Genomic DNA, 27,210 nt, shown 5'->3' with positions numbered 1-27,210 from the left:
TTTTATAAAACCATAATGACACTGGTCTCCATAATTTAAATTGTATCGATGTGAATATTTGTCTTTCAAAACAGTAAGAAGAATGTTATCACCCCTCCCCCTCTGAATTACAAAATATTAACGTGCAATATTTAATAATCTATGATTAATTTGCAAAATGACCTCAGGCATAATTATTGTTAGTTTTTAAAACTGTCTCGCTAAAAATGAATCAGGAAGGAAAATGCTATACCCTTACATTACAAATAAATGTACATTCTCCAGATTTGACAACATTCTACGAGCAGGATCTGTTACAGGACAGAAAATGAGGCGTTTAAAGTTCTTTGGTGTCCTGGTCATTGTTATCAATTTAAAAGGTAAACAAGTTTTTGTGTTTACTACCAAAAGATCATTAATAATAAATACGCCTTAATTAAAAACATTAGAAAAAAAAGATAGAAAAGTTACTAATATATAAATCATCTAACACCTTTTACTCTAAGGCACTCATTTTTTTTTTATTACATGTTATATATCTCTATCAGAAAAAAGAAGCTTTGATGAAAGTAAGCATTTTCCCCCCATAAATTAAAAAAAAATTAAAGTGATCTTTAAGTTCTTTCACTGTAATTCAAAAGTTGAGGGTCTATATAACCTAGACAAATTGCAAAAATATCTGACTCTTATAAAAAGATTCCTAATTAACAAGAAATACAATTTTCAAGAAACTCCACCTATATGACGTAGTTCAAATCTCGGCCGCAATGAAAAATAAATTAGAACTGTTCTGTCGCCAAACGCTCGGCAATGAGATTTAAAAAAAAACGAGAGAAAAAAAAAACGTCGAGGCAGCAAGCAAGTTTCATTTATTCATACTTTTTATAATTTGTTAGTTTGGTATTGAAGAAACCGGGAAACAATTTGTTATAGTCCTTCAAATTTCATCAACCTAACCTTTACCTTAGTTTTTCCCTTTGCCAAAAAAGTTGTTACTTTTTAAATGTTAAAGGTCAAATATCAAGGAAATAGATATACTTGTATATAATATATGTTGTAAGCAATGGCTAAAAAGAAGGAATTACAATATTCGTTTAATTTTAAACCTCGTTGATTTCTTTATTTACCTGTTCAAATATCGCTAAAAATAACGTTCATCAATAGAGTTACTTCCCCTTTTTGTGACGTCATTTGAGACACTCGACAAAATCTAGTTACATAAGTATAGTGAAAAGTGCTCTTGATTAACTAAAATTATTGCAAATTTTGGGGAACAGAAATGTTGATATATCAGAGTTATGTATAGATCTGTCTGTTAAGAATAGGCTTTGCATATTTGAATCAAGAAAGTACGCAAATTGATTAATATTATTAATTCTTCTTCGTCGATTCTGTTTCGTCCGAAGCCGGTGTAAAGACGAATAATGACCCCAATCGAATAATGACCGGGGGTTATTTTTCGACAGCGAAAAATGACCCCCGGTCAATAATCTACGGCGAAAAATGACCCCCGGTCATTATTTAAGCAAACATTAAAAGGAGGAATATTGAAAAGAAATTTTATTTACTTGACAATTAAAGAATCTCTTTTTAAACAAAATTTTAGCATTGAAAGACTACGTGAATCTCTTAATTTTTAATTTCTCACTTGAAATTGTTCATTGCAAGTCTGGTTGTTCTTCCGAGAGGGGGGGGTATAAAAAGAATATGTATTAGCAAAGATTTAATATCTTTAATCATATTGTGATAGTCTGCATATATAGGATGGAACATTTGAAAAATATACAGCATCGAGGCGTCTTGTCATCCATTTCTATTTTTATTCACTCGTCCGAAAACCTTATTAATTCGAACAAATTACTTATTTGTACGCACCGATATTATTTCGTCTGCTACAAATTTCTACTTTTTCCCAACAATTTTTTTTCTGAAACAGCGTATCAATGGAGTCAGTAAAGAAAAAAATATATTCATAAAGAAGGTGTTGCAGAAACTCGCGATTATTCCCTATATATCGAAAAGGACATTTAAATACCCTGGTTATGTCTAAATATAGATACAGCTACGTAGAAGACTATGTTTACGGCGGGTATTTCCTGCTTGATACAGCAAAACACTTTCGTCGTTTTGCACGAAAGAGGTTGGAACAACAAAAAGCACAATGGCTAAAGCAGCATTTTGAAAGATATACTGTAGACATCGTGTGAAAATATTTTTTTTATAAAATAAAACTGCGTCCCATAATCACACTGTTGGTGCTACATCCAAGACATTTTATTTGTTTCATATCAAATCTTGGCTACTAACTAAGAGACCAAAATTGCCATAACTACAGTATTTAAATAAATATATTATTTAAACAATTTAGTAGATTTATTTTTCAAGACAAAATTAAATAAAGCATTAGTTTTAAGTCACAGCATATCAAGGAAAACGATTTAATCCTGCATTTCTAATATATAGATTAGTTATTACTCAATTAACTTGTTGATACCTCCCCCACCTCTCTTTCAAAAAAATATATCATTTCATTGCACTACCATTAAATATGAAAAAAAAAATTATGCAAAAATGATCCATACTAGGATTCGAACCCATTCTCTGGTAAAAGTACTAGTTGGAAGCCCACCAGCATATCCACTAGACCATTTCGGACACGATGACCTTACAGTGTTATTTAAAGTACACATTTTGCATTTCGTTTGGAGAATAATTTTTATTCAATTTTTGCGTTTTTCAAAAATGTGCCTCTTTGAAACAAAAATCGGAAATGGCAGTTTTGAAGAAAATTCCTGCCTCTTTGTGTATATATCAAAATTATTTTGTTTCAAGGAGGCACTTTTTCAGAACAATGGGGATTCCCTATTTAAAAAACGGAAAATCTGCTATATTTTGCCATAAGACTAATTTTCACATCATTTTATGGCAAAATGGAAGTCAATACACACCTTCCAAATATTGTTTCTCCTTGTGCTTTATACATTGTTGCATTTGAAAAAAATTAATATGAGTTTCTGCAACATGAAAATTCTTCTTTTAATCTGCTACACATTTAGGGAAAATAACAAAAGAACTGCAACACCCTCTTTCATCTCCAACGTGCGTTTGATCTCTTTACATGTATCATCTTTGATTTTCTAGGTTTGCTCCTTTATCAGATAAATGATTAATTGATTGATTGTTTTAACATTAAAATTGCTTAAAACTGAATTGTAAATATTTCGACAGAGAGAAATTAGGAACTTTATTACCCTACGTGCTAAGAAGAACAAAGATCAAATCTATTCGAATAAATGCATGAATTACTCGAACGAAGAACAATTATAATACACAGCATATTTTTCCCTTTCACCTGTTATAAATTTTGTATCACTTTAAAGGGGGTCATTTTTCAATGGGGGTCAATATTTTATAGGACTAACATATAAAATAATGACCCCTAGGACTCTTTTTCTACAAAAAATGATTTTTTTTCTACGTTTAGGGGGTCATTTTTTGTCGTTGAAAAATGACCCCCCGGTCATTATTCGATGCATGGGGGTCATTATTCGTCTTTACACCGGTAAGGGTGAGAGTGGAAATTCAAATAATAACTTAGAAGGGATCATCGCAGAAGCTAACGAATGAACATACATGTAATTTGTATTTAATGCCTTTTCACTGAGTGTAATCAGTAATTTCCGCAAAAAAAAAAAAAAAAAAAAAAAAAAAAAAAAATATATATATATATATATATATATATATATATATATAAAAATACATATATATATATATATATATATATATATATATATATATATATATATATATATATATATATATATATATATATATATATATATATATATATATATATATTTAACTGCGAAAAGTTGGTTTTATGTGTTGTTTCTTATTCATCATATACAATGTAGGACCAGGACTTTTACATTGTGAAAACGTATAGAATTCTTTTTTTTTTTTACATTGCATAGCCATTTGAACCGGACACACGGCGATTTTTTTTATGTTAAGTATACCATGGTATATACTACGAACAATGAACGGAACAACAGAAATTCCGTCATCGTCGGATATATATATATCATCCGTGGGAATCCGAAGATGTAGCTATCACAGGTGCTTGGACCCCCCCCCCCCTCGGCTCGGTTGTTCCGTACCCCAGTGAATTTTTTTTTACTTTAAAATATTTTTCTCTGATATATTCATAAAGTATTAAAACCGAAAAATCCAAAATTTAAGGGGAAAGAAGGCTAGTTTAAGCCTTTTATATATTCATACCCCCTGATACTAAAACAGAACGTTCTGTTTTAGTATCAGTATGAATTTTCCCCGTCCCTAAGCACATGTGGTAACTAAAGATTTGTCTGGAACCTTTTTAATTTATGCGTAACAAGTAATTTTTATTTGCCCCTCCCCCCTCCCTCCCGAAGTAACATATCTGTGTTGTCCCCCTCAACGGATATTAATTGCTTCATGCAGGCCTGAAAATCTTGGTCACATAGCGCTTTCATTCTAATAATATTTTAATATGAATTATTTCACCCTAATTTAGTTTAGAAAAAAGAAAACAAAACTATTTTAAGTATACATTCTGATTTCATATGCTCTTGTGGTAACTATGTCAAGACGCCAGCGCAAGAGAAAATAAGTGCTGGAGGAAAACAAAATTTGCGGGCAGAAAATTGAGGAACAATCACTTGCGTTCATGAACACTGAAGTTTTATTGTTTGAATAAATATGAAATGGAAACAATTTTAATGTAAAAATTTTCTAGAAAAGGGACAACTGGACGTAAATGAACGCATTCTTGGGTAAGTATTTTCTGAGACAGATATCATGCGCGGATTTAGAGGGGGGATTTCCGGGACATACCCCATCCCAACTGAGATTTTTTTTTAAGACACGATAACTTGGCAAATTATCAATTCCTTGTCTATTATACCACACCTTCCGTTTTTTGTCTCTCAAGTTTTAGAGATTGTTCCTTCAGAGTATATGAAAATTGCTAGTATTTTTTTTTACTCCAGCATATTAGAGGTTTACGCCGAAATACATGTACTTTTGACTTGGCGCCGCGTAATGTTCAGTCATGTATATACTGAGTGCATGCTCTAAAAATATAAAATATCGAAGTATTGGTATGACGCAGGCACGTAGCATCCTTTTTGGAAGGGGGGGGGGGGCAACCAGAGAATTTTTTTTTACTTACCTGAAAAAGTTGACAAACAAAAAAAATTAAAGGGAAATAGCCCAAACTCGAAAATCCTAATTCGTGGGGGGGGGGGGGGAGGTAGTGGCTAACTTTTTTTCAAGGCCAATAGGGATGTGCAATTTTATCGGTATACCGGTGTATCGCGATTTTTTATTGCGTGATACGTATCGTGATACGGAGACCTAAATACCGGTATTTAAGTACATATTATAAAGTACAGAAATTATTCATTTAGTTGTTCAATCTTTCAAATTACAATTACAGAAAGTCTAAAAAAAATGTTGTATAAGGTGAAAAACAGCCTATTAGCATCGAAACATGATTAATTTTATGTACATAAAATTTCAAAAAATTGACATTTTGTTTTTCTAGCATATTTTTAAGAAAAATAATGACTATTCATTTAAAATAAATGTAAAATTTGCTTGTAGAAATATCATGATATTATCGTGATATTTTGGGAAAAAAAATTGTGATATATCGCGATACGGAATTTTTCGCGATACCCATCCCTAAAGGCCAACTTCCTTTTACTTACATTTTTTTTCCATGCAATACTACATATCCTTCATATCATTATACTATGGTAAGAAGTGGGGGGGGGGGGTGTAACCAACCTTTGAATAGACAGACAAGGAATTCATGTATATTTTGCTTAGTTTTATTTTCAGCAGGGGGAAGGGGCAAAGTACATGAACCAATCGTCAGGTGCTTGTGATTTTGTTGAATTTAAAAAAAAACTTTCCCTCAAAACAGTATTGCGACTATAAATACCTAAACCGACAAATTGAAAAATGCAATTTAAATTTGAAATAAAACCAAGAAATTCGTGAGATAATTTTATAATTAATTAAAATGTAACCTAAACTGGTCTATGTAAAATGTCGCTTATATTTATAGTGTTTCGTGTTTATTGGGCTGAAAACTATCTCCTTTTTATAAATTGAATGTCCATATTTCCCTCAATTTCTGGTGCGTAAGAATTTAAATATATACTCATGTCTTGTTCCGATTTATTGGTTCAGTTTAAAGCCCACATCATGCACATGGCAGCATCTCGAAAACAATAATGTTCCAAACACGGCAATATAGCATGCACTTCCTATTTCACGCTGTCTCTGATGACGTCACGCAACAAGGGAGATAAGCGATTTACAATAAATGATCCACTTGTCACACAGGTAAGTTTAAACGACGATTAGTGATGGAAATTGGTGACAAAAAAATAAATAGACCTCAGAATGTCATTCATATGGCTCCAGAGACTGACAGTAATGAATAATTATGAATTTTCAAAACAATATTATACTTGACCTTTAAAGTCTGCAATTTAATTTCTCTCAGTACCAGCAGAGTGCATTTCTTTTTTTTGTTCTTCTTTCATCTCAATACGTAATCTTGTGACTATTCCTTGTGGACTTGCATTTTTTCCAGTCTTCCAGCTATTTTACACACTCATCGGTGCCAATTCTACTAAGAAACCTTTTAAGTTCCACCTTCTCGCATCTGACATCAACCATTCCTGATATATAGGGTCTTCCGTCTCCAACGGAAGACCCTTCTATTGTTTCTTTTTCATTATTATCATTTTTTTTCGGCCAAATTTTCTGCAGACGATTTCTCAGAGATGCATGGACGGATTTCTTTGAAATTTTCAGAGATGATGTATCATGATCAAAACCTGATCAATTCTTTTTAATTTTTGGAAAATCACTTCCGGTCGGAAGTTATCGCTCTTTCATCTAATTTTTAGTGAAGTTTTAGTCGACACAAAAACTCAAAAACGACAAAAGCTAGAGTGCTGTAATTTTCAGCGAATATAGTGACATGTTGTAGTTGTGCACCTATATTTTCAAATCTTCTGGAAGCGCCTAGTTTTGAGACATTTTACATCATATCTTTTAAAGTATAATAATTTTGTTAAAACACACTAAACAACTTTTGTGCAGAACAACAAGATCTTGAATATGATACCAGCAAAAAAGTGCTGCCTCATCACATTACGGGCTGAGAGGGGCCAAAAGTCTTTAATCAATAACTCTTTAACAGTCAATATTTTGTTATACATTACTGAAGCAAAAATGTTTATCTCAACAATCTACAACTATGTATTATAATTTTTATGTCGTATGGTACATAATTAGGGACCACAAGGGGCCAGAATGCTCAATCTTTGACGCTTTATACATCAAAAGTGGGAAATATTTTGAAAAGTAATATTGAACGAAAGATGTTCAAAACAATGTTCTGAACAATATGCAACCTTTCATTTTTAGCTCTACTGTTCATAGACCAGAAGAGCTTATGCAATAGTAATTCGTCCGTCGTCTGTCTTTCCGTCTGTAAATAATTTTTCAAAATGCTACTCCTCCTACAGTTTTGGTCTGATTTCAATATAGCCTGGCACACAAGTAGACTACATTAAGTGTTGCCGTGTTTACTAAAAAAAGAAATTTCTGTGAAATACTTTTAAAATGCTACTCCTCCTACAGATTTGGTCTGATTTAAATGTAACTTGGCACACACATAGACTACACTAAGATACAAAATTCTGTATATTGGTTTTTGATTTCGATGAACGGTGTTGCCGTGGTTACTAAAAATAAAAATTTCTGTGAAGTAATTTTAAAATGTTACTCCTCCTACAGTTTTGGTCTGATTTCAATATAACTTGGCATACAAGTAGACCACACTAAGATACATATTTCTATATATCGGTTTTTGATTTCGTTGAACGGTGTTCCCGTGGTTACGAAAATAGAAAATTTCTGTGAAATACTTTTAAAATGCTACTCCTCCTACAGTTTTGGTCTGATTTCAATATAACTTGCCACACAAGTAGATCACACTAAGATACATATTTCTATATATCGGTTTTTGATTTCGTTGAACGATGTTGCCGTGGTTACTAAAAATAGAAATTTCTGTGAAATACTTTTAAAATGCTACTCCTCCTACAGTTTTGGTCTGATTTCAATATAATTTAGCAAAACAGTAGACTACACTAAGATACATAATTCTACGTATCGGTTTTTGATTTCGATTAATGGTGTTGCCGTGGTTGCTAAAAATAAAAATTTCTGTGAAATACTTTTAAAATGCTACTCCATATACAGTTTTAGTCTGATTTTAATATAATTTGGTGTGCAAGTAGACTACACTGAGATACATAATTAATTAATTATAAGTTTTATGTGTTTGATTTTGATGAACGATGATGCCATGGTAACAAAAATTGAAAATTCTGTAAAATTTTATTAAAAGCTACTCCTACAGTTGTAGTCCTATCGCAATCTTGCCACAAAAAGAGACTTAATCAAGGATCATTATTCTATTTATTGCTTTTGGAAAGTTTTATGTCCCTACTGCTACTTTACTCTTCCTTTAATATGAGTACAAACCAGTAGAGCTACAATCTCGACAGATACTTCTGGTTCGCTAAATGTCCCCATTAAGGAGTTAAAAAGTTGGCCCTTGAACATTTCTTTTGCAAATATCTCGAAAACGAAAAACAATCTCTCAAGATTTGTTGAACAAAAAGTGTTAAAAAATCATGAGAACTTTAAGACGATTTCAAGGAAAAGGGGCTGAACCTTCATGTAAGGGGCCAAGAGAGGCCAAAATTCGAATTTATAAGTCTTTAGTTTTCAATATCTTTTTTACTCACTATGGAGGCAAAAGTTTTCTCCTTTAGAATTTATATCATTATTTTTGAATGAAAATCTCAATTAAAATCTTATCTAATCTCATCAAAAATCGGACGGAAGACCCACTCGTTGCTCGCAACGAGATCGTATCTAGTTGAAATCTATTATTTTTTTTCATTCATTGCCATTTGAATCTTAGAATCGTGAAAATCATTTGATCCAAAAAATTGCTATATAAAGGAGTTCATCCGTGGTATCATAAAAAAATTGTTTGAGGTTTACTCCTCTTATTCTTGAGTTATGTATGTAGATGAAACCTAGAAGAAAACAAATCTAGTTATTTTGTAATTAGGGAGTATTGGCTCATTGGAGTACCACGTTGACTGGGCAACAGCGTCTATACATTGCAAAGCAAAATATGACTCGCATTTGATACCACAAAGCTACATAGAAGACCAAAATCTTCACGGTGACGTTATAACTGGAATTGGAGTGAACATGTCAGCATGGGTTGATGGAAAAATTCAGAAGATCGGATGCGATCAGGGTAATTGTTGAAACTTTATTCACTTAACTAAAGATTGTATTTTTAATGGAAAAGTACAACGTTGTTGATTTTATTTTTTTCATGTTTTCAGAGAAGTGTTTACTGATGAAAAGTTTGCTTGAGAAGGACGTCAGAAAAATGCCATATATTTGTGGTGATTTTCAATTGTATTTATTTGCGTATTTCTATCATTATTATATTTTTATTTCTGAATACATATTTTAGTTCAATCTAAATACAACCCTTTGAATTATAATTTTCCAAAACTAGCATTTTGAATACAGATAACTAAGAGAAAAAAATTGACGAATATTTTTCACAAAATTTGAATCAATCCTTCTTCCCGTTTAGTTACCTCCAAAAATATAGAAATAAATTTGACGGATGTGTCATTCAAGACTTCTTCGAAATTATGTAAGTTCAAGAAAGTAACAATCGAAGACAGCTTGCAAAGAAATGGATTGTTGTCTAGCCTTAACGAGCTCTCTGAAATGCCTTCAACGTCGAAAACTTTTTGGCTCCCAAATGTTGAACTGAGCAACAACACAGGTAAGCTAAAATCACATAAGAGCTTTAAAAACAGAAACCAAAAATATGAATAGAACTGCAATTTCAGAAGATGATCAAGAATTTTTTTAATTTATGAAATATTATATTTGAATGTTAGATGCAAACTGCACCTTTGTCTCTTCTCGTACGAGCAACTTCCTTGAAACAATGTACGGCAACTGCAGCATTCGAAAAATGGGCGTGTGTATCAACTCTACATGTAAATAAACCTTTTTTCTCTCTATTTTTTTTTTTATATAAAAAAGTCTATGTTTGAGCATAATTTATATATTTCCAGGTATTATAATTTTTCTCTTTTCAGACTTGGTGGATTACGAAATGTCGGTGATATTGGAAATAAATTTGAAACAAATGCCATTATTAAAATCGGATGGTATATGGACAACTAAAGGTACAATGTAAATCCTTAAAATAATGCTATACATGTGTTTCAATTAAATGACAATTGAAAGACTTTTGTGATTCATGTCAAGTTTTTTTTTAAAAAATGGGATGTTTAGTATATTTATTTTGAATATGCAGATACGTGCTAGATTTGACATATGAAAAAAGACAAATTTTTGACTATTCCATATATAGATATTCTAAAAACAAAAGGGGAAGAAGGAAAAGAATCTACGTTCAAAATCCAAAGTCAACAAGGAAAAATACCAAGTGCAAAGACTTTGAATGACTCAGATGTACACATCCAAGATTTGCCAAGAGAGAGTAATAATATCAATGTTAAAATCCCAGAATTCGATTTTCGTGTTGCATTTGAATGCAATTTAAAAATAAGAGGCCCAAAGGGTAGTTCACATGCTATCACCTGAGCACATCGGGCTTGAATTTGTTATTCACGAACCCTCCAGGCATTCATCATTTGAACAAACTAGAATCTACACTACCTGAGGATGATTCCATATAAATATCACTAATCATAGCTTTGAAGTACTTGAAAAGAAGATTTTAAAAGGTTTCCCTATATATCCCTATGTAAAACTTGGGTCGGCCATATTTGGCCCCACCCTAGCCCCGGGGGTCATGATTTTTGGAACAAACTTGAATCTAAAAATGATTCCAAAGTTTGATTTTTCCTGGCCCATGGTTCTTGAGGAGGATTTTTAAAATATTTCCTATATATTCCTATTAAAACTTTTTTTTGGCCCCACCCTTGCCCCGGGGGTCATGATTTAACAAAATTAAATCTACAAAATGATTCACATGAATTTCATCTTTCCTGGCCCAGTGGTTCTTGAGAAGAAGATTTTTAAAGATTTTTCCTATATATTCCTATGCAAAACTTGGGTTTACTTTACAGGCCATTTTCCCCACCCTTGCCCCGGGGGTCATGATTTGAACAAACTTGAATCTACACTACCTGAGGATGATTCCACTTGAGTTTCATCTTTCCTGGCCCAGTGGTTCTTGAAAAGAAGATTTTTAAAGATATTTCCGATATATTCCTATGTAAAACTTGGGTCGGCCATTTTGGCCCCACCCTTGCCCCGGGGGTCAAGATTTGAATAAACTTGAATCTACACTACCTGAGGATGATTCCACATGAGTTTCATCTTTCCTGGCCCAGTGGTTCTGGAGAAGAAGATTTTTAAAGATTTTTCCTATATATTCCTATGCAAAACTTGGGTCGGCCATTTTGGCCCCACCCTAGCCCCGGGGGTCATGATTTGAACAAATTTGAAACTACTCTACCTGAGGATGATTCCACATGAGTTTCATCTTTCCTGGCCCAGTGGTTCTTGAGAAGAAGATTTTTAAAGATTTTTCCTATATATTCCTATGTAAAAATTTGGTCGGCCATTTTGGCCCCACCCTTGCCCCGGGGGTCATGATTTGAACAAACTTGAATCTACACTACCTGAGGATGATTCCACATGGGTTTTATCTTTCCTGGCCCAGTGGTTCTGGAGAAGAAGATTTTAAAAGATTTTTCCTATATATTCCTATGTAAAACTTGGGTTGGCCATTTTGGCCCCACCCTTGCCCCGGGGATCATGATTTGAACAAACTTGAATCTACACTACCTGAGGATGATTCCACATTATTTTCATCTTTCCTGGCACAGTGGTTCTGGAGAAGAAGATTTTAAAAGATTTTTCCTATATATTCCTATGTAAAACTTGGGTCGGCCATTTTGGCCCCACCCTTGCCCCGGGGGTCATGATTTGAACAAACTTGAATCTACAATTTGAGGATGATTCCACATGAGTTTTATCTTTCCTAGCCCAGTGGTTCTGGAGAAGAAGATTTTTAAAGATTTTTTCTATATATTCCTATGTAAAACTTGGGTTGGCCATTTTGGCCCCACCCTTGCCCCGGGGGTCATGATTTGAACAAACTTGAATTTACACTACCTAAGGATGCTTCCACATGAGTTTCATCTTTCCTGGCCCAGCGGTTCTGGAGAAGAAGATTTTTTAAAAATGCCATTAATTTTTAACAAATTCATGACTATCTCCCCTTGGGAAAGGGCGTGGCCCTTCATTTAAACAAACATTAATCCCCTTCACCCAATGATACTTTGTAGCAAGTTTGGTTGAAATTGGCTCAGTGGTTCTTGAGAAGAAGATGAAAATGTGAAAAGTTTACGACGACAACAACGACAACGACAACAACGACGACAGACAACGGACAAATTTTGATCAGAAAAGCTCACTTGAGCCTTCAGCTCAGGTGAGCTAATAAAGTAAAAATCAAAGCAAAAGATAATTCACATGCTATTTAATGACCTTCTCATCACAAAATTTGTTATTCACGAAACAAGAATCTTCGTTAGGGTAGATACTAGTATTTAAAAGATACTTTTTAAAAAAAAAAATTTCTCTAATTTTAATACAAGTAATTAACTTCAGGTTTATTTATAGCTGTTGTAGCAACGAATGGTCAAATTCATGGCTCGCCCAAATATATTGGCAAGAAAGATTCGGAGAACTTTTGTGAGTTAAACCTGTATTCTAAAAATATTAAATTTGAACTATTTATACAATATACAACATTAAAAATATACATCCCCCCCTTTTTTTTTACATACATAGCTGCCACTAGGAGAAATAACATTTTCAAGCATTCAAAATAACACATAGATATACACTTCTTATAGTATTTATAAGTAATTATTTTAATACATATTTTGATCCACTGATTCATTTTTTCTTTACAATTGCAAAAAATAACCACTTACTATTACTTTACAGCTGCTTTAGTTTCCTTTATCCTTAGCAGTTTAAGTTTGGTCCTGGTTATAACCTTTATGTGCGTCGGGATGGTCATTTGGAAAAGGTTTGTTACATTTACCTGACAAAAGCTATTAAAGAGTAAAAATATAGTCCACTGCATAAATATAAGTTTAAGAAACATGCATTTAGCATTAAAGTTTCTTAGAGCACAAATAACGTCATATCTCATTCTAGGATGTCACAAAGGCTGGACGTCCTGATGAAAGACCATAGTAGCTTTACAGATGAGAAAGCTTCCACAAAAAGCACAAGAAAACGCAAAACAACATTTCAGAAAAAAGTGTACGAGACCCTTCCCCCAGAGACAACTCAGGGTCACGGTCACTCTACCCGTGTCAAGGACATGCCCAGAGAGGAAGAAAATCCCTACTCTCAGATTGCTGGCAGAGGTTTGTGCCGTTACCATATTAATTCTGGAATAGTTGGACAAGCAGAAGCAGACGTGTAGGATCCGGGAAATGGACATCGTCTATTTTAAGCAAAAACATCGCGTCTCATCACTTCACCTGGTTCTGTGTTTTCCATTGTTTACAATATTAATTAACCTTAATAAAGTTACAATGATTAAGTGTTAAGATTACTATTTTTTATTTGATTGTATCATTCCTGAGACTTGTTTTTTAGTCATAGAAGAGTCGTCTTGAAATTTACAATTTATGATTAAGAAATTTATATTTGCTCTGCTCCTAAATATTATTAAATGCACTTTTGACTTGAATACTATTCGTTGTATCTCTTGGTTTCAATTGGTTTTTCTTTCCAAAGAAACATGGTCACAGTTTAAGCTGAAAATTTTCAAATTTATTTTTTCATTTTTTGTGCTTACAAATACATAGCTTATGTATTTTTGATGATTATCAAAAATTTGAATCTATGTTATCGAGACACAAGACAGATTCAGAGATCTTAATTTTTGTTATGTAAACAAGGCCAGTGTCACGTATTTTTTACATACTAATATATGGTCGTTCAAAGCAGATTTTTCAAAAAAAGTTAATTCTAAATACCATTAGACATTTTGTAGTAATTTACTAAATCTTATTTTACTATAAATATGATATTTCGATTTCTATAGTTAAACAAAAACAAGACACGAGCCTTGTTTACATTATGAAGAATTATGAAAAGTTCTATATCTCCTTTGTAAATCAACAAATGATTTTCAAATTTTTGCTAATCATTTGAACAGCCTTATTTAAGAATTGTAAACATTAGAATTTGTTTTTAAAAATTAGTTGAAACTAAAATTTAAAACAAAAAACTGTCTACTTCAAAGCAAATAAAGAATACGGAAAATAATTATTTGAATATGACACTGAAACGCAAAAGAAACGCGACAAGCAGTTATCTACAAATGTTTGAATTGTTTACTAATGATTTTCAGAAAAAGAATGCATTAAGCTAAACTTTCTTTCCAGAACATCAGATATTTGATAAAAATGTTAAATGTTTATCTTTTAACTTTACTAAGTAACATATGACTGTTAACACAGCCCCTCCAAGTCATTCAATTACAACGTGCAAGTCTGCCCTGAACAGCAATTGCAGCTAAATTTCTACGATACAATAGGTTAATCAATATGGAGATCTGAGCGAAGGAATTATACTTTGCCATTTTAAATGCCTTTTTTTCGGATGATTAGGTCGAATTTCCTCTAACTTAGCGCATTGAAGTAACCCTTGGACTACTGATCCAAGGACTATCATTTACGCGTTGAGGCGTAATGAAGTGTAGTTTTGCATCATCAACTCTCCATCACCTTTACTTTGAGATTTTCCAGCTACAGCAACGGAAATGCGTAATTAAGCCATTTTCAAGAAGCCTTAGCATCGTTGCGGGAAACGAAAGGAGATTTTATTTTTTGAAATATTGCTGCATTACTTAAGATGAACAGTAAAAACCCTTAAAACTCCATAACATTGCCAAATGTTTTGTTAAACATGCAATTTTTGATTTCTGTTAAGCAGACTCAAACTTGATTTCCGCTTATGGTATGAAAATCGTTCAACCGTTAAATTACCGATATTTACCAAATTGGAGATTTCCATAATTTTAAGATACAAAATTCTTTACTTTACATAATTTTTCCCCTTAAAGTAGGGTGTTGCGTTTCTTTTGCGTGTCAGTATATGTATTTAAATGTAAAAAATTATACCTTAAAAATGGAAAAGGGAAAAGTATAATGTAAAAGTAAAGATAATACAATGCATGTAATAAAATGTCTGATTGCCTGACAAGTACTCCAAGGATAATATAAAAGTTTCTCGAATTAAAAATATCAAGATAGCTTGAGAGATCAGTTCTGTTGAGAGATTAATTCCTCCAACAATCAAAATCATTCAATGTAGAGTTGTTTAAAATAAAAACACATAATTCATTTTAATCTTCGTTTCATGTCTTCTTATAATGATTTCCTATCATATTCTCCAAAGATATGAAGAGGGTTTAAGTAAATATTCTAGCAAGCCTCTTTCTTTATTCATTACTAAAATATTAACAGTAGTGAAGGAGAAACTCCAGGAGTACGTACTGTGCAGCAAAATATTCGAGAAGGAGTGTAAATCAGATGTGGATTCCTAAATCCAAAGAACTTTTAGAACATTTGAAATAACAATTTTTTTTAAATAAAAATCAACAGCATAAAAACTAACGATTTTCATCCATTTCCCAAGATCTATTTCAGTCCAGGCTTTTTGATTTCATTGACAGTTGCTTTTTCAATAAAAAAAAATGAAACTCTTAAATAGACTAACCTTGTTATAAGAAATTGGCAAAATTATTTCTGTCTGTATACATAAGTTCTCTAGGTTGCTATTAGTAGACTGCTTAAGTTTCTAATTGACAATAGCTATGTTGATTTTTGGAGACCAGGTGTTCCAATAATCTATTGAAATTCCCATTAGTACCAACTGCGTCCCGTTGTAAGCAGAGCTATAATTGTATTCATAGGAAGCAAAATTTGTCACAATCATATTCAGGAAAAGAAGAAAACACTTGCTGTTGCCTTCAACTCGACATTTAGATAACGACGAAGTTATTTCCATTCTTATGTCGATACGATGTATCCTGTAGAACTTGAAATTAAAGATATAATAGTCTAACACATTTTACGGAAGCCCATTTAGGACCTATCAAAAAATATTTTTGAATTCGTTATAATGATTTTTAGAATTCGTTATAACGAATTTAATTTGTTATAACAGATTTATTGAATTTGTTATAACGAATTTAATTTGTTATAACAGATTCATTGAATTCCTTATAACGAATTTAATTTGTTATAACAGATTCATTGAATTCGTTATAACGAATTTGATTTGTTATTGCAGATTTATTGAATTCGTTATAACAAATTTAATCTGTTATTACAGATTTGTTGAATTCATTATAACGAATTTAATCTGTTATTACAGATTCGTTGAATTCGTTATAACCAAATTCTTGAATTCAAAAATATTTTTTGATAGGTCCTAAATGGGCTTCCGTAGTAGGCTATACGGGAGGCGGGAAGATTATCGACGAAAACGTTATCTAGACTGTAAAGAATGTGATTGTCAGTCACCAATATCACACTACATCTCATAAATAACTGCAGATTTTGGTTTTAAAACCAACAAAAGAACATTCTTGTTTAGTCGATTTTAAGCTTGAGAAGAATGGTGTTTGGATGTTGAGTAGATAAGGTAACTCAAACTGTACAGGTACTCTTGGGAAAATGTTGAGAAAATGAAAGCTCCATAACATATTTTTTATATAATGTCTGTGACGTCGAAGATTTTGCTGCTCCGTGACCTAATGATATGTCCTGAAAAATCACTCAAAACTGATACCAATTTACAACATTTTGATATAAAATTTTGAAGACAATATAAGAAAAGTATATTATATTAAGTGTGGCATTTTGCCCGATTATGTCGTTAAATATTTTTTCTGTGCAACAAGTCCGCGTAATTTTTGAACGGCCCTCGTACTAAAAAAAGTAAACATTTTGCTGTGTATCAATGATGTATATTCAAACTATAATCCAGAAAATTCAGAGTAGAAATGTGAAGAAGCACCCATTGATGTGTGCAGAGTTTATCTTGCTTTCTCACATTTCTACTTTTTTTATTTTCTGGATGTTTAGAGTATTTTTTTCTTTAATAAACAACAGAATTTCAAATTTCTCGTGTGTGTTAAATTTGTTAAACTATGTTACTGTTAATGTTTACGTTTCACCGTGTGTGTTAAATTTGTTAAACAACATTTTCTTATAAGTATTAAGGATAAAGTTATAGAAATATGTAAGTCATGATATCATACTGAAAATTTAGAAAATATTAACTTCAAATATGTGTCCTAGCACTTTTAAAGGATCAGTGTTACACCTGTGATTAGCATTCACACAGTTATATTTTTAAAGCATTTTCATAGGATAAGTATGAACATTCTGACTAAGAATCACTCGGTTCTCTTCAGCAAATATTGTCATAAGTTCAAAAGGATCCGTGTGACTGTCATTTACGTACAACTTTGACCAAACACAGGCATGGGATGATACTGTCTGTGTGACTAGCATTCACTCTGTAAGTTTAAGCAAAAAGTTTTGCATAAAAAACATTAATGCTGAAACAGAAAAACGTTCGCAAACTGTTTTACGGTTAATGTTTTCCATCATTTTTCGTAGTTTTTTTTTTTTTATGTTCCTCACTTTAAATAAAAATAATAGCCGAATAAGAATTAAAAAAAAAATCAATTAATTGGCCAATTAAATTCCAATTTAACCATTAAGCACTTGTAATCATATGTAAATTTAGAGGAAAGTAATTGTAGTCTGATTTTTAAATCTTATGAAATATCCTATATTTTGATTAATGCCAAAGTATTAATTTGTTTAATGAACGTATAGAGCCAAGTTGTAAAAAAACATTGACCACTTTATTCTACTTTAAATTAATATTGTAATGAGTGTGTGTGATCTTAAATCAGGCGATTATAGGTAAAGTAGAGATTGTTAAGCATAAAAGGAAATGAATAAATAAATGAATCTCAATGTTTATACTTCATTAGTTTTAGAATATATGGAAAGAAGAGGATGCAGCTGATTCTGTGTTTTCACAGTTTGCTGGGCATCTTAGCTTTTTCCAGTCTTCTGACAGGTATATTTATAGGGGTTAATATGATAAATTTTAATGATAAAATTTTACAACATTTCCATATTAAAAAAGTTTTTACTTACAAAAATATCTAAATTTTATTTTAAGTATGATAAATCTACATTTTTTATCATTATATTCTCTTCCCGTCGTCTTTTATGAAAACTAGTCAACATTTTATATTAAGATAAGTGAAAACAAAAACTATGAACATACTACACTTGAAAAAATTAAATCAAATAAATCTTCTGGAAGAGTTTTACATCAGTTTTAATTTCAGAAAACCTTCTTTAAAAAAAACAAAACTTAATGTTGAAAGGCATAAATGAAAGCATTTATAAATTATTTCATTATAAAATTCAAATAAAAGAAAGAGAATTACCAATTAAGCATTCTGAATGTCAAGAATCGATTATTATTTAAGAACTGGAACAAATTTCTTAACTATATAAATTTTCATTGAAAATATTAGCAAAAGTTTCTGCAAGGACAATAAGTTATGTCAAAACTGAATATAAAGTGAAAGTAATATTGCTGATCTTACTGGTTGTACAAATTTAATGAATACGCCCGGGTTAAGTTTGATAAAAGACTTTGAATGGGTATAATAAAATTAAGTATTAGAAACTTTCGGATCTGAAAAGACGCTATGGACATTGGTATGAATTGATATCCCATGTTCAGATATAACAATTTGTTAAATCAATTTATAACATTCTTCCTTTTTTTAAAAATTTCTGGAGGTGTAAGCAAAGATGTCCTTTAATATTATTTCTTATCATATTTCTTATGTAATATAACACCAGAGATGGGATTAGGTGCCATGGAGGAGTGAGCATCTCCTGCTGATCGGTTTTCATATATTGAAATTATGCCTTTTGCAATCAGATTAAATAAAAGTATTGGTTTTATAAGAATTCAATAAGAAGAATTTAAAATGAGTTATTCAGCAGACGTTTTTTTTTTATTGAGTGATGAAAAATTCAGCCTAGAGGTATTGAGGATTGACCAACATTTTAGACCTTGATCTGGTTTAGAGACCAGTCTAAATAACAAAGATGGATTTTTAGATGTTGGAATTTTTTTCCAGGTACTTTACTATTACCAGTAATTATCTTATTTGCTTTGAAACTTGTTTTTTACTCTTTAATTCAAAGAAGGGTGATATGAAAAAAGACTTAGGTAATTATTGCTGGAAATGAAGTATTTAGAATTTTTATTTCAAAGAAACTCGCAATTATAATAATTATTTATCAAGCAATATTACCTATTTCAAATGATGTAAGAATATTCAGATGTGCAAAATTCATAAAAGGGAGATAATTGCTGTCAGAAGCGAAGTTCTAAAAATTGAATGGTTGGTACAATTTTAAATCTCAGATGATAATACCTTAAAAAAATCATCTGAAGCAAATCGAAGGATTTTCGAGATGAAATTCTATAACCTTATAACAATAAACAAAGAGTTTTACTCCCCTTATTTGGACTTTGTAGTGCTTCATTCCCCATTTTAAAACTCTCTCTCTCTCTCTCTTCAGTTTAGAAAACGTAAATATAAATATGTATATTTGATCAAGTGTGATAAAAATTCAAGCACACACTTCTAGTCAATTGAAAACGCCTAGACACTGTCATAAGACTAGACTGTAAAGTCCTTCAAAATAAATATATACATATCTGCATAACACACGGAAAAATCAAAATAAATCTAATTTACAAAAATAATAAATGCATGCATTAAGTTGAGTATGAAAGTTCAAGTGAACATGTTACCCTTTGGTCTGTAATGAAAAAAAAATGAGAGAAATAATCGGGGAAGATGTTCTTAAAAAAAAACGTTTGTTTTGGGAAGGTTTTATTAAAAAAAAATAAATAAATGGGATACCCGGTATTAAAAATTTCGACTCCAACTGGCCTCCTGGGTACAATGAAGAATCTGAAGCTTGCACACATCTACAGGAGACAACCAATCATATTCAAAAGGATGACTGGGTTATTGCAAAATCTAACAAGAGATCTGGAAATCTTTTGATACCAGCAATTCAAAGAACATTAGAATACATTGCTGTTAATTAAATTATCATTATGCCCCTTTCCGTTCATCACAATTTATTCTACCTGTAATTCCTCGTCCATTTAAAACAAAACCCAATTCATCTTTTGGAATATGATGATGTCCCGGAGATGCGCAATACTACATTGTAATATGTTTTCGGGATTGTTCACCCTCGGGTCAAATTTTCTATTTAAAAAATCCTGGTGCCAAGATCTGTGCAAAGTTTTTACCCTTTGTTCCAGCACTTCCCTAACATTTTATAAAATCGCTGTTTCATCTTTTTCAAAATAGCTAAGAGCGTCCTGCAGATGTTAAATCGGTTTTGGGATTTTCATTTCAAGCCTGGGACTCGAAGAAGACAGATTTAAAAAAAAAAAACCTGGTTTTCAGAACTCTGAATATATGGAGTAAGGTTTTGGAATATTAATTTTTTTTTTGTTACTCGAGGTTCATGCAAAACCTGATAACCAGTATTTTTCTTTCATAATTATCTAGTTTCCAAATCTTAAATAGTTTTAAACAATTTTTTCTCTTTTGCAAGATTTTCTGCAGATATTTAAAAGGGTTTTGGTATTTTCATTTCTTGCTTGGGGCAAAACGAGGGTTCATAAAAGACGTATAATGTTGCTTTTTTAACTGATGTTTTCTTTGTTCCTTGTTCTGAAACTCACTTTTTAAAAATCAGAATGTATAATTTTTACAATCTTAATTTTTACTGACTGGCAATGATTTTATTACTTAGTATATGAATATATACTTACAAAAGAGACCCCATGGTCTTATTCAAATTTGTGCAGTTTATGCTCAATTTGATATATGTATACTAATATTAAGCAGATTATAGAATAAGTCTTGGCTCCCAAATGCAAGTAAACAGGATTTGGAGGCAAACATAAGGATATCAATATTACTGTTTTATGACGTTTTGAAAACTCGAAGACCACCCCAATTGACCGCTGCCTGAAAATGAAAATTCCGAAACCTTAATGCATAGAACACCATCAATCATATTCCAAAACAGTTTGGACACTGCAAAAAATGTAGGAGAAGGTTTTAAGAGGTCTTTTGTATAACACAAGACACCATAAATCATATTTTAAATCATGAACTAAATACCGATTGAATTGATTTTGGGAAGGAAATAAAGTGACAGACTAATGGAAAGGAATAACAAAAAACCCAACCAGACTTAAAAAAATTAATTAATTTTTTTGGGATAATACTAAAAATACATTTTCATTTTCTCAAAGTTCATCTTTTGGCATTAGTTTTAGAAATGTAGAGCTCTTAATTTGATTCTCATGTTTTGTATTAGATGTTATGTAAGGCCCTAATATTTTCCTCTTGCAATTCAAATAGATATACTGTGTTCACCTGAGCACTATATAGACTGGAGTGAGGCATCCAAACAATGTAAAACTAAATATGAATCAGAGTTGATAACCGAAAGGTACGTGGAGGAACAAAACCTCACGGCAGAAATTATCCAGGAGCTGGGAGTCAACCTGTCTGCTTGGATCGATGGCAAAATACTAGATCTTGGCTGCAAAAATGGTAATACAGTAGTATTTCAGTACTATCAGAATGGAACGTCAAGAATCAACCCAATTGTAATTCATAGTTAATCTGTACAAACATGCTCTTTATTTTCAGATATATGTCAAACAATTGTAAAAATTCACACTAATGTGAACATAAGGAATCCATCCATATGTGGTAATTTTTTGTGTTGATTTATCCATTTATCCATAATCACAAAACATAGAAATATAAACCGTTTATTTTAAAGCTTTACTATTATATACTAGTAATTTGAGGATAAAATATAGTTTAAAAGGCGTTTAAGTTTATTGCTATCTTTTTACCCGATATAAATATATGATTGCATAATTAAGATAGCTTCATTTCTTCTTAGTAACTGCGGATGGTATCAAAATAGATCTGACAAACATGACGTTCCAAGAGGCCCAGCAATGGTGTCAACAAGAAAAATTCGAAATTATAGGAAATTTATACAAAAATATTTTGCGAGACCAGGTTGCAAAGTTTTCATATAAACTTAAGTCACCCATTTCCTACTGGGTTCCAAACATCGAACTGAGGAACAATCAAGGTAGGATCAACGATAACATTAAAAATAGAATATTCAAAGGTAAAAAGGTAATCATCTGAATATTTTTTCCCCGTCATATCATGAAAGAAATGCACAGAAAATGGATTTAATTTTTCAGATGTAAATTGCACATATGTGGTTTCCAGAGACAATGATACGTTGGAAACACTGTATGGGAATTGCTCTATTCCAATGATGGGAGTTTGTATCAACAATTCATGTAAGATTTCTAGTGACCACAATTAGCATGGAATAAATGTAATATATCATATACACTACCTGATGTTTTCAGCGCATGAAATGTAGTATAAAGAATGACGTAATCTCAATACATTCTCTCCTTTACAGATATACCAGATTATCAAATGTCTGTACTTTTGGAATTGACACCGACTAACATCCCGGTCTTTGAAATAAATTATGGTAAATAAATTATTATTATCATATATTATATCTTGTTTGTGTGAATTGTAGCGTGAACAACATAACTAAAGTGTCAACAGTAATACATATATATATATGCTTGAAAAGTATATAAAAAAGGAAATTTTAAAGTACATGTACATGTACTGCATCTAAGATCATTTTGTCTCCTTCGATTTGTCATTGATCATAAAGGAAAGAATTTTATTATCAATCAGTTAAAGTTCTAAATAATAATAAATTTCGTTTGTTTTGTTATTGCAAACAAGAAGTTAGCGAGGAAGAGGATTATTCCAGGGCCGAGGCGCTACAGGTCATAGGTACAAAAGATGATGTCCATGTAGAGGACCTGACCAAAAATAACGGCTATTGGGACTTGAAATCAATTCGTAAGTGGTACTATACACACAAATACTTTCCGTAATTAGTACTTAAGTACGGTAATGTAATTGTTTTCCCGAGTGCATTTAATTTTCTTTAACTCTCCCTTGCACCATAAATTAATTATTTCCTTTTTATGATGAATGAATTTTTAATATTTCCTTGTTTTTGTTATGTTTGTAATTGTTAAAGTCCTGTTAAGCATAAACAATCAAATTATCACATGCCAAAATATTGAGATGCCTCAAGATTGTTCATCATTTTAAAGTAAAGTAATTTTTTAAGTAATTAAGGTTTAATTTATGTGTATAATTTTTAGCTCTTGTAAGAAGAATTCGAGTATTTCCTCATCAATTTTTATTCTATATTCAAAGTATCAATTGAATTGGTCAAAAGATATCTATAAACTACATTTTAATTTTACCGATGATAATAATCATTTAATTAAGTTTAAAATTAAAACAAAATTGTACGATGAAGAAATTCTTCAAGCATTCATACATTATCCCATTAATTGCTTTGAATAGTTCCTTTTGCCATAAGTGGATTCAACTTGATTCTGTTTATGACCTTGGTTTGCGTCATCATTGTCCTGTGGAAAAGGTTAGTTGTGCATAAAAATCATCTGAAACATATTTTCTTGTATATTATCACTTTTCCTATAGTTATAACATGTCAATGAATCACTTAACAGGATTACATTAAAATGGAAACTTCTTACAAAAAGAGACAACCTTTACGATATGTATGACCCATATAAATCTCGAAAGAAAATCAGGGATTACCAAGGATTGCCAGTAATGGCCTCTGGCAACTCCACACGCGTCAAAATGGTACCGGAAGTGGACGAAAATCCTTATTCCGAGATTTACGGAAAGGAAAGTTCCGGCTTCTCCAGAGAGAAGACAACTTCGGTAGTACCAAACCATGCTGAAGGATATATCGATATGAGAGGATTGAGAAGAGACATAAACTGCAGCTCGTTCAAGATTGCTAAGACCCCTAGAAGGCAACTTAATTCTGGGTATGCCGAGTCCGGGGAGATTGTGTAAATTGAAATCTGTTGGCTAAACCAACTAAGCACCAGTCTATTTGATGACACCCTGTCCTTTTTCGTGTATATGGCAGTAGAGATCACAAAGAGTTTCCATTGTTTAACAACTCACTATTTCAATGATAAAAATCCAAGATGAAAATTGCAATCTTGTCTTAATTTTAATGAAACCTATATATTCCTAAGATTAAAATTCTATTTTGCAATTTTTTTTGCAAAACCCTTTTCTTTAAAAGCACAAAGCTTTAAAAGGCCGATTTTAAACAAATTACCAAAATTTTGGGATTCTAATTTTTATCAAAAACAGGTTTTAAAAATGATTTTAGTTAGCAGATGTCAATTGAGCGATTGAAAAGAATAATAATTATCAAAAATATCAATATGACAAACGAGAGATAAAAACTTTTTATTTTTTTTTTACCAGTAATAGTACAATATTAGTTGGATACGATTAAAAAAAAACTATTATTTTTAAGAGATAATCCAAGTCTAAGATTTAAGTTGCATTTCATTAGTGTAAATGCGTCAGACATTTTGACGGTGTTTCTAGCAGTTATGCTCAATGGTTGATGAAAGGATTCAGTACAAGGACAAAGCAAACAAGTAGGCACTTTTAACACCGAAAACGAATATTAATCCTTGCAACATATATGATGAGTGAGAGTACTCAGTGCATTGCGCCATGAATTGTTGCATGGAGTTGTTACATAAACTGATATTCATGCAAAAATGCTATCGAAAGTTCTGATACCTTCAGGAACTTGAGGACATGAGCAGGACAGTTCATAATTTACAAAAGATAACAGCTGTAAATAAATTCTGGATCTTAAACAAGATTTTTTTTTTATTGAAGTTGTTTGTTATGTCCCTTTGAAGATTTAATGGTATATTTAATTTTTGTCTTTTTAACTAATTTTTTGTCTGTTTATTTAATAACCTGGTTGTCTGTTAATCTTTTTATTTGACCACAAAAATAACTTGCCGATATATGTTAAATGTTTGATGTTAGTGATTTCACATTTCATGGGTCATTTTTCGCGAAAACAAGTTCCTTTTGGTATCAACATCTTATACATTCTTTCTTGACCTTCGGGTTTGCCCTACGTTTGAAAAAATATAACTATTTTAATAAACTATAATCTCAGCTATAATTTTAAAGACTTGAAGCACCTTGGACTTTGACTTACATTTTATTTGAATGCTTTCTTCTAGAGCTCTCATAGTTCACTTATGCATTCCTTGTTACAAGACATTTCTTTTGGTAACATTAATATTTTTCCTCATGATATTGACCTTGTATAATTAGCAAATTTGAGATAATCTTTAACCCTGGTCATATTTTGTGCATGATCGTTACTGGAACCCTTTTCACGCGTATTTTCCTTGTGACAAAATCTTTCTTTTCATAATCAACACTCTTTTAATCTCTAAACCTTGATTTTTGAATGTAACAAAAACTCTTTCTGGCACTAGTCTGCCATTCTTGAGCATCAGTATCTAACAAACATAATCTGAGTTTTTAAGAAAGGAAGTTTTGCCTGTTATTTTCCCTTTATTGTAAAATACTTTGCATGTTTGCTAATTTGAAACCATATTGATTTAATTCACCATTTTTATTCAATAAACATTAGGTTTTTGGGTAGCCTTTGTATATAATTTCTGCTTGTTAACACATGTTTTTAACAAAAGAAATAGTTTGCTAAGATTAGCAAAATAAATATTTTTACTAAAGCGATAAACATAACTTTTTTTTTTTGGTATTTTTTGTACATAAATTATTTCTGCTTTTTACACATGTTTTTGACAGCAGCTATAGTTTGCTAAGAATTGCAAAATGTATATTTTATTAAGTTGTCTACTTTCAGTTCTTTTGAATTTAATTAAATCAAATCAATGAGTAAAAAGTCTTTGTTTAGTATATTCACAGCAGCAAGTTATGGAAGTTATAAGGTTTGTTTTGGACCAATTTTCCTCATTTGATCACGTTATACCATTTTATGAGCTCTCACAAGTGTACAAATAGTAAAGATTAAAAAATATCATAATGCAGTGTTTTACCTTATCATTTGTAACTTTATTTTGCACACAAGTAGAACATGTAAAATATGTTATGAAAAGAGTTGTCGTATTTATTGACAAGATATACATAGTCTAAATTGTTTTCAATTTATAAAAGAAATAGTGTAGATTACCAATTATTCGCCAGACCTTTATTGTCATTTGTATTATATAATTTTTATGCTATACTCTCCTAACTTAATGTAATTCCATCCTCACAATTCTAATGGTTCAAAGTACAAAAACTAAATTTATTTTCATTTAATGTAGTTTAAATCTTCAAATTCTTACAAAAAATGTATAGGTCACCATATCATTCATGGGAGACATAAATAAGCAGAAGTATATGTCAACAAAAAATCGCACATTCTTTTAAAAAGTATCATGAAAAATATGTAAAAACTGGTTTAAAATACATAATTCTGAAGGGGAGATAATCAAATAGGGTGGGGTCATTAAAAAATCTTCTTCTCAAGAGTAAAGCTGTTGGAAGCATCCTGGGGTAAATATTGTTCCCCCCGGGGGAAGGGCGGGGCCACTTATATAGAAATATATAGGAAAAATTTGAATTGTGAATATCAGGGAAACTATTTTATATTAGAAGTACAATAAAGCAAATGCCTGAATGAAGAGACCTGAGAAGGAGTTATTGCCCTTTTCAACATTTTTTAATGATTGAATAATTGAATTAATAACGAAAATATGCATTTTAAAAATTCTTTTGGTTAACAATATTTATCAGTACACCTATTCAAAAGCATTCCTCCAAGAGATATTGTTCTATCAGGTATGAAT

General features: G+C 31.4%; 1 protein-coding gene across 1 annotated transcript; it reads left to right on the top strand.

Moving 5' to 3' along the window:
* Nucleotides 1-266: 266 nt before the first annotated feature.
* Nucleotides 267-26,407, top strand: LOC134272133 (uncharacterized). The gene is made up of 19 exons (XM_062754374.1): nucleotides 267-359; nucleotides 9,194-9,388; nucleotides 9,480-9,542; nucleotides 9,740-9,937; nucleotides 10,056-10,157; nucleotides 10,260-10,349; nucleotides 10,538-10,666; nucleotides 12,823-12,894; nucleotides 13,153-13,237; nucleotides 13,369-13,639; nucleotides 18,216-18,333; nucleotides 21,746-21,940; nucleotides 22,040-22,102; nucleotides 22,302-22,499; nucleotides 22,618-22,719; nucleotides 22,848-22,922; nucleotides 23,192-23,311; nucleotides 23,831-23,906; nucleotides 23,998-26,407. The coding sequence occupies exons 1-19, from the start codon at nucleotides 308-310 to the stop codon at nucleotides 24,353-24,355; spliced, it is 2,562 nt and encodes an 853-aa protein (XP_062610358.1). The 5' UTR covers nucleotides 267-307; the 3' UTR covers nucleotides 24,356-26,407.
* The last annotated feature ends 803 nt before the right edge of the window (nucleotides 26,408-27,210 follow it).

This window comes from Saccostrea cucullata, unplaced genomic scaffold (genome assembly GCF_032062105.1).
Source record: "Saccostrea cucullata isolate Sc308-1 unplaced genomic scaffold, CSIRO_AGI_Scuc_v1 ctg188, whole genome shotgun sequence".
Classification (NCBI taxonomy): domain Eukaryota; kingdom Metazoa; phylum Mollusca; class Bivalvia; order Ostreida; family Ostreidae; genus Saccostrea; species Saccostrea cuccullata.
This window is presented reverse-complemented; position numbering and strand designations above follow the sequence as displayed.

Excerpts from the sequence above, each read along its gene's own strand:
- LOC134272133 (XM_062754374.1), top strand. The coding sequence starts at position 308 with ATGAGGCGTTTAAAGTTCTTTGGTGTCCTGGTCATTGTTATCAATTTA. Across the intron at positions 360-9,193 it reads CATTGTTATCAATTTAAAAG|GGAGTATTGGCTCATTGGAG; the intron begins GTAAACAAGTTT and ends TTTTGTAATTAG. Across the intron at positions 18,334-21,745 it reads TTTTTCCAGTCTTCTGACAG|ATATACTGTGTTCACCTGAG; the intron begins GTATATTTATAG and ends CAATTCAAATAG.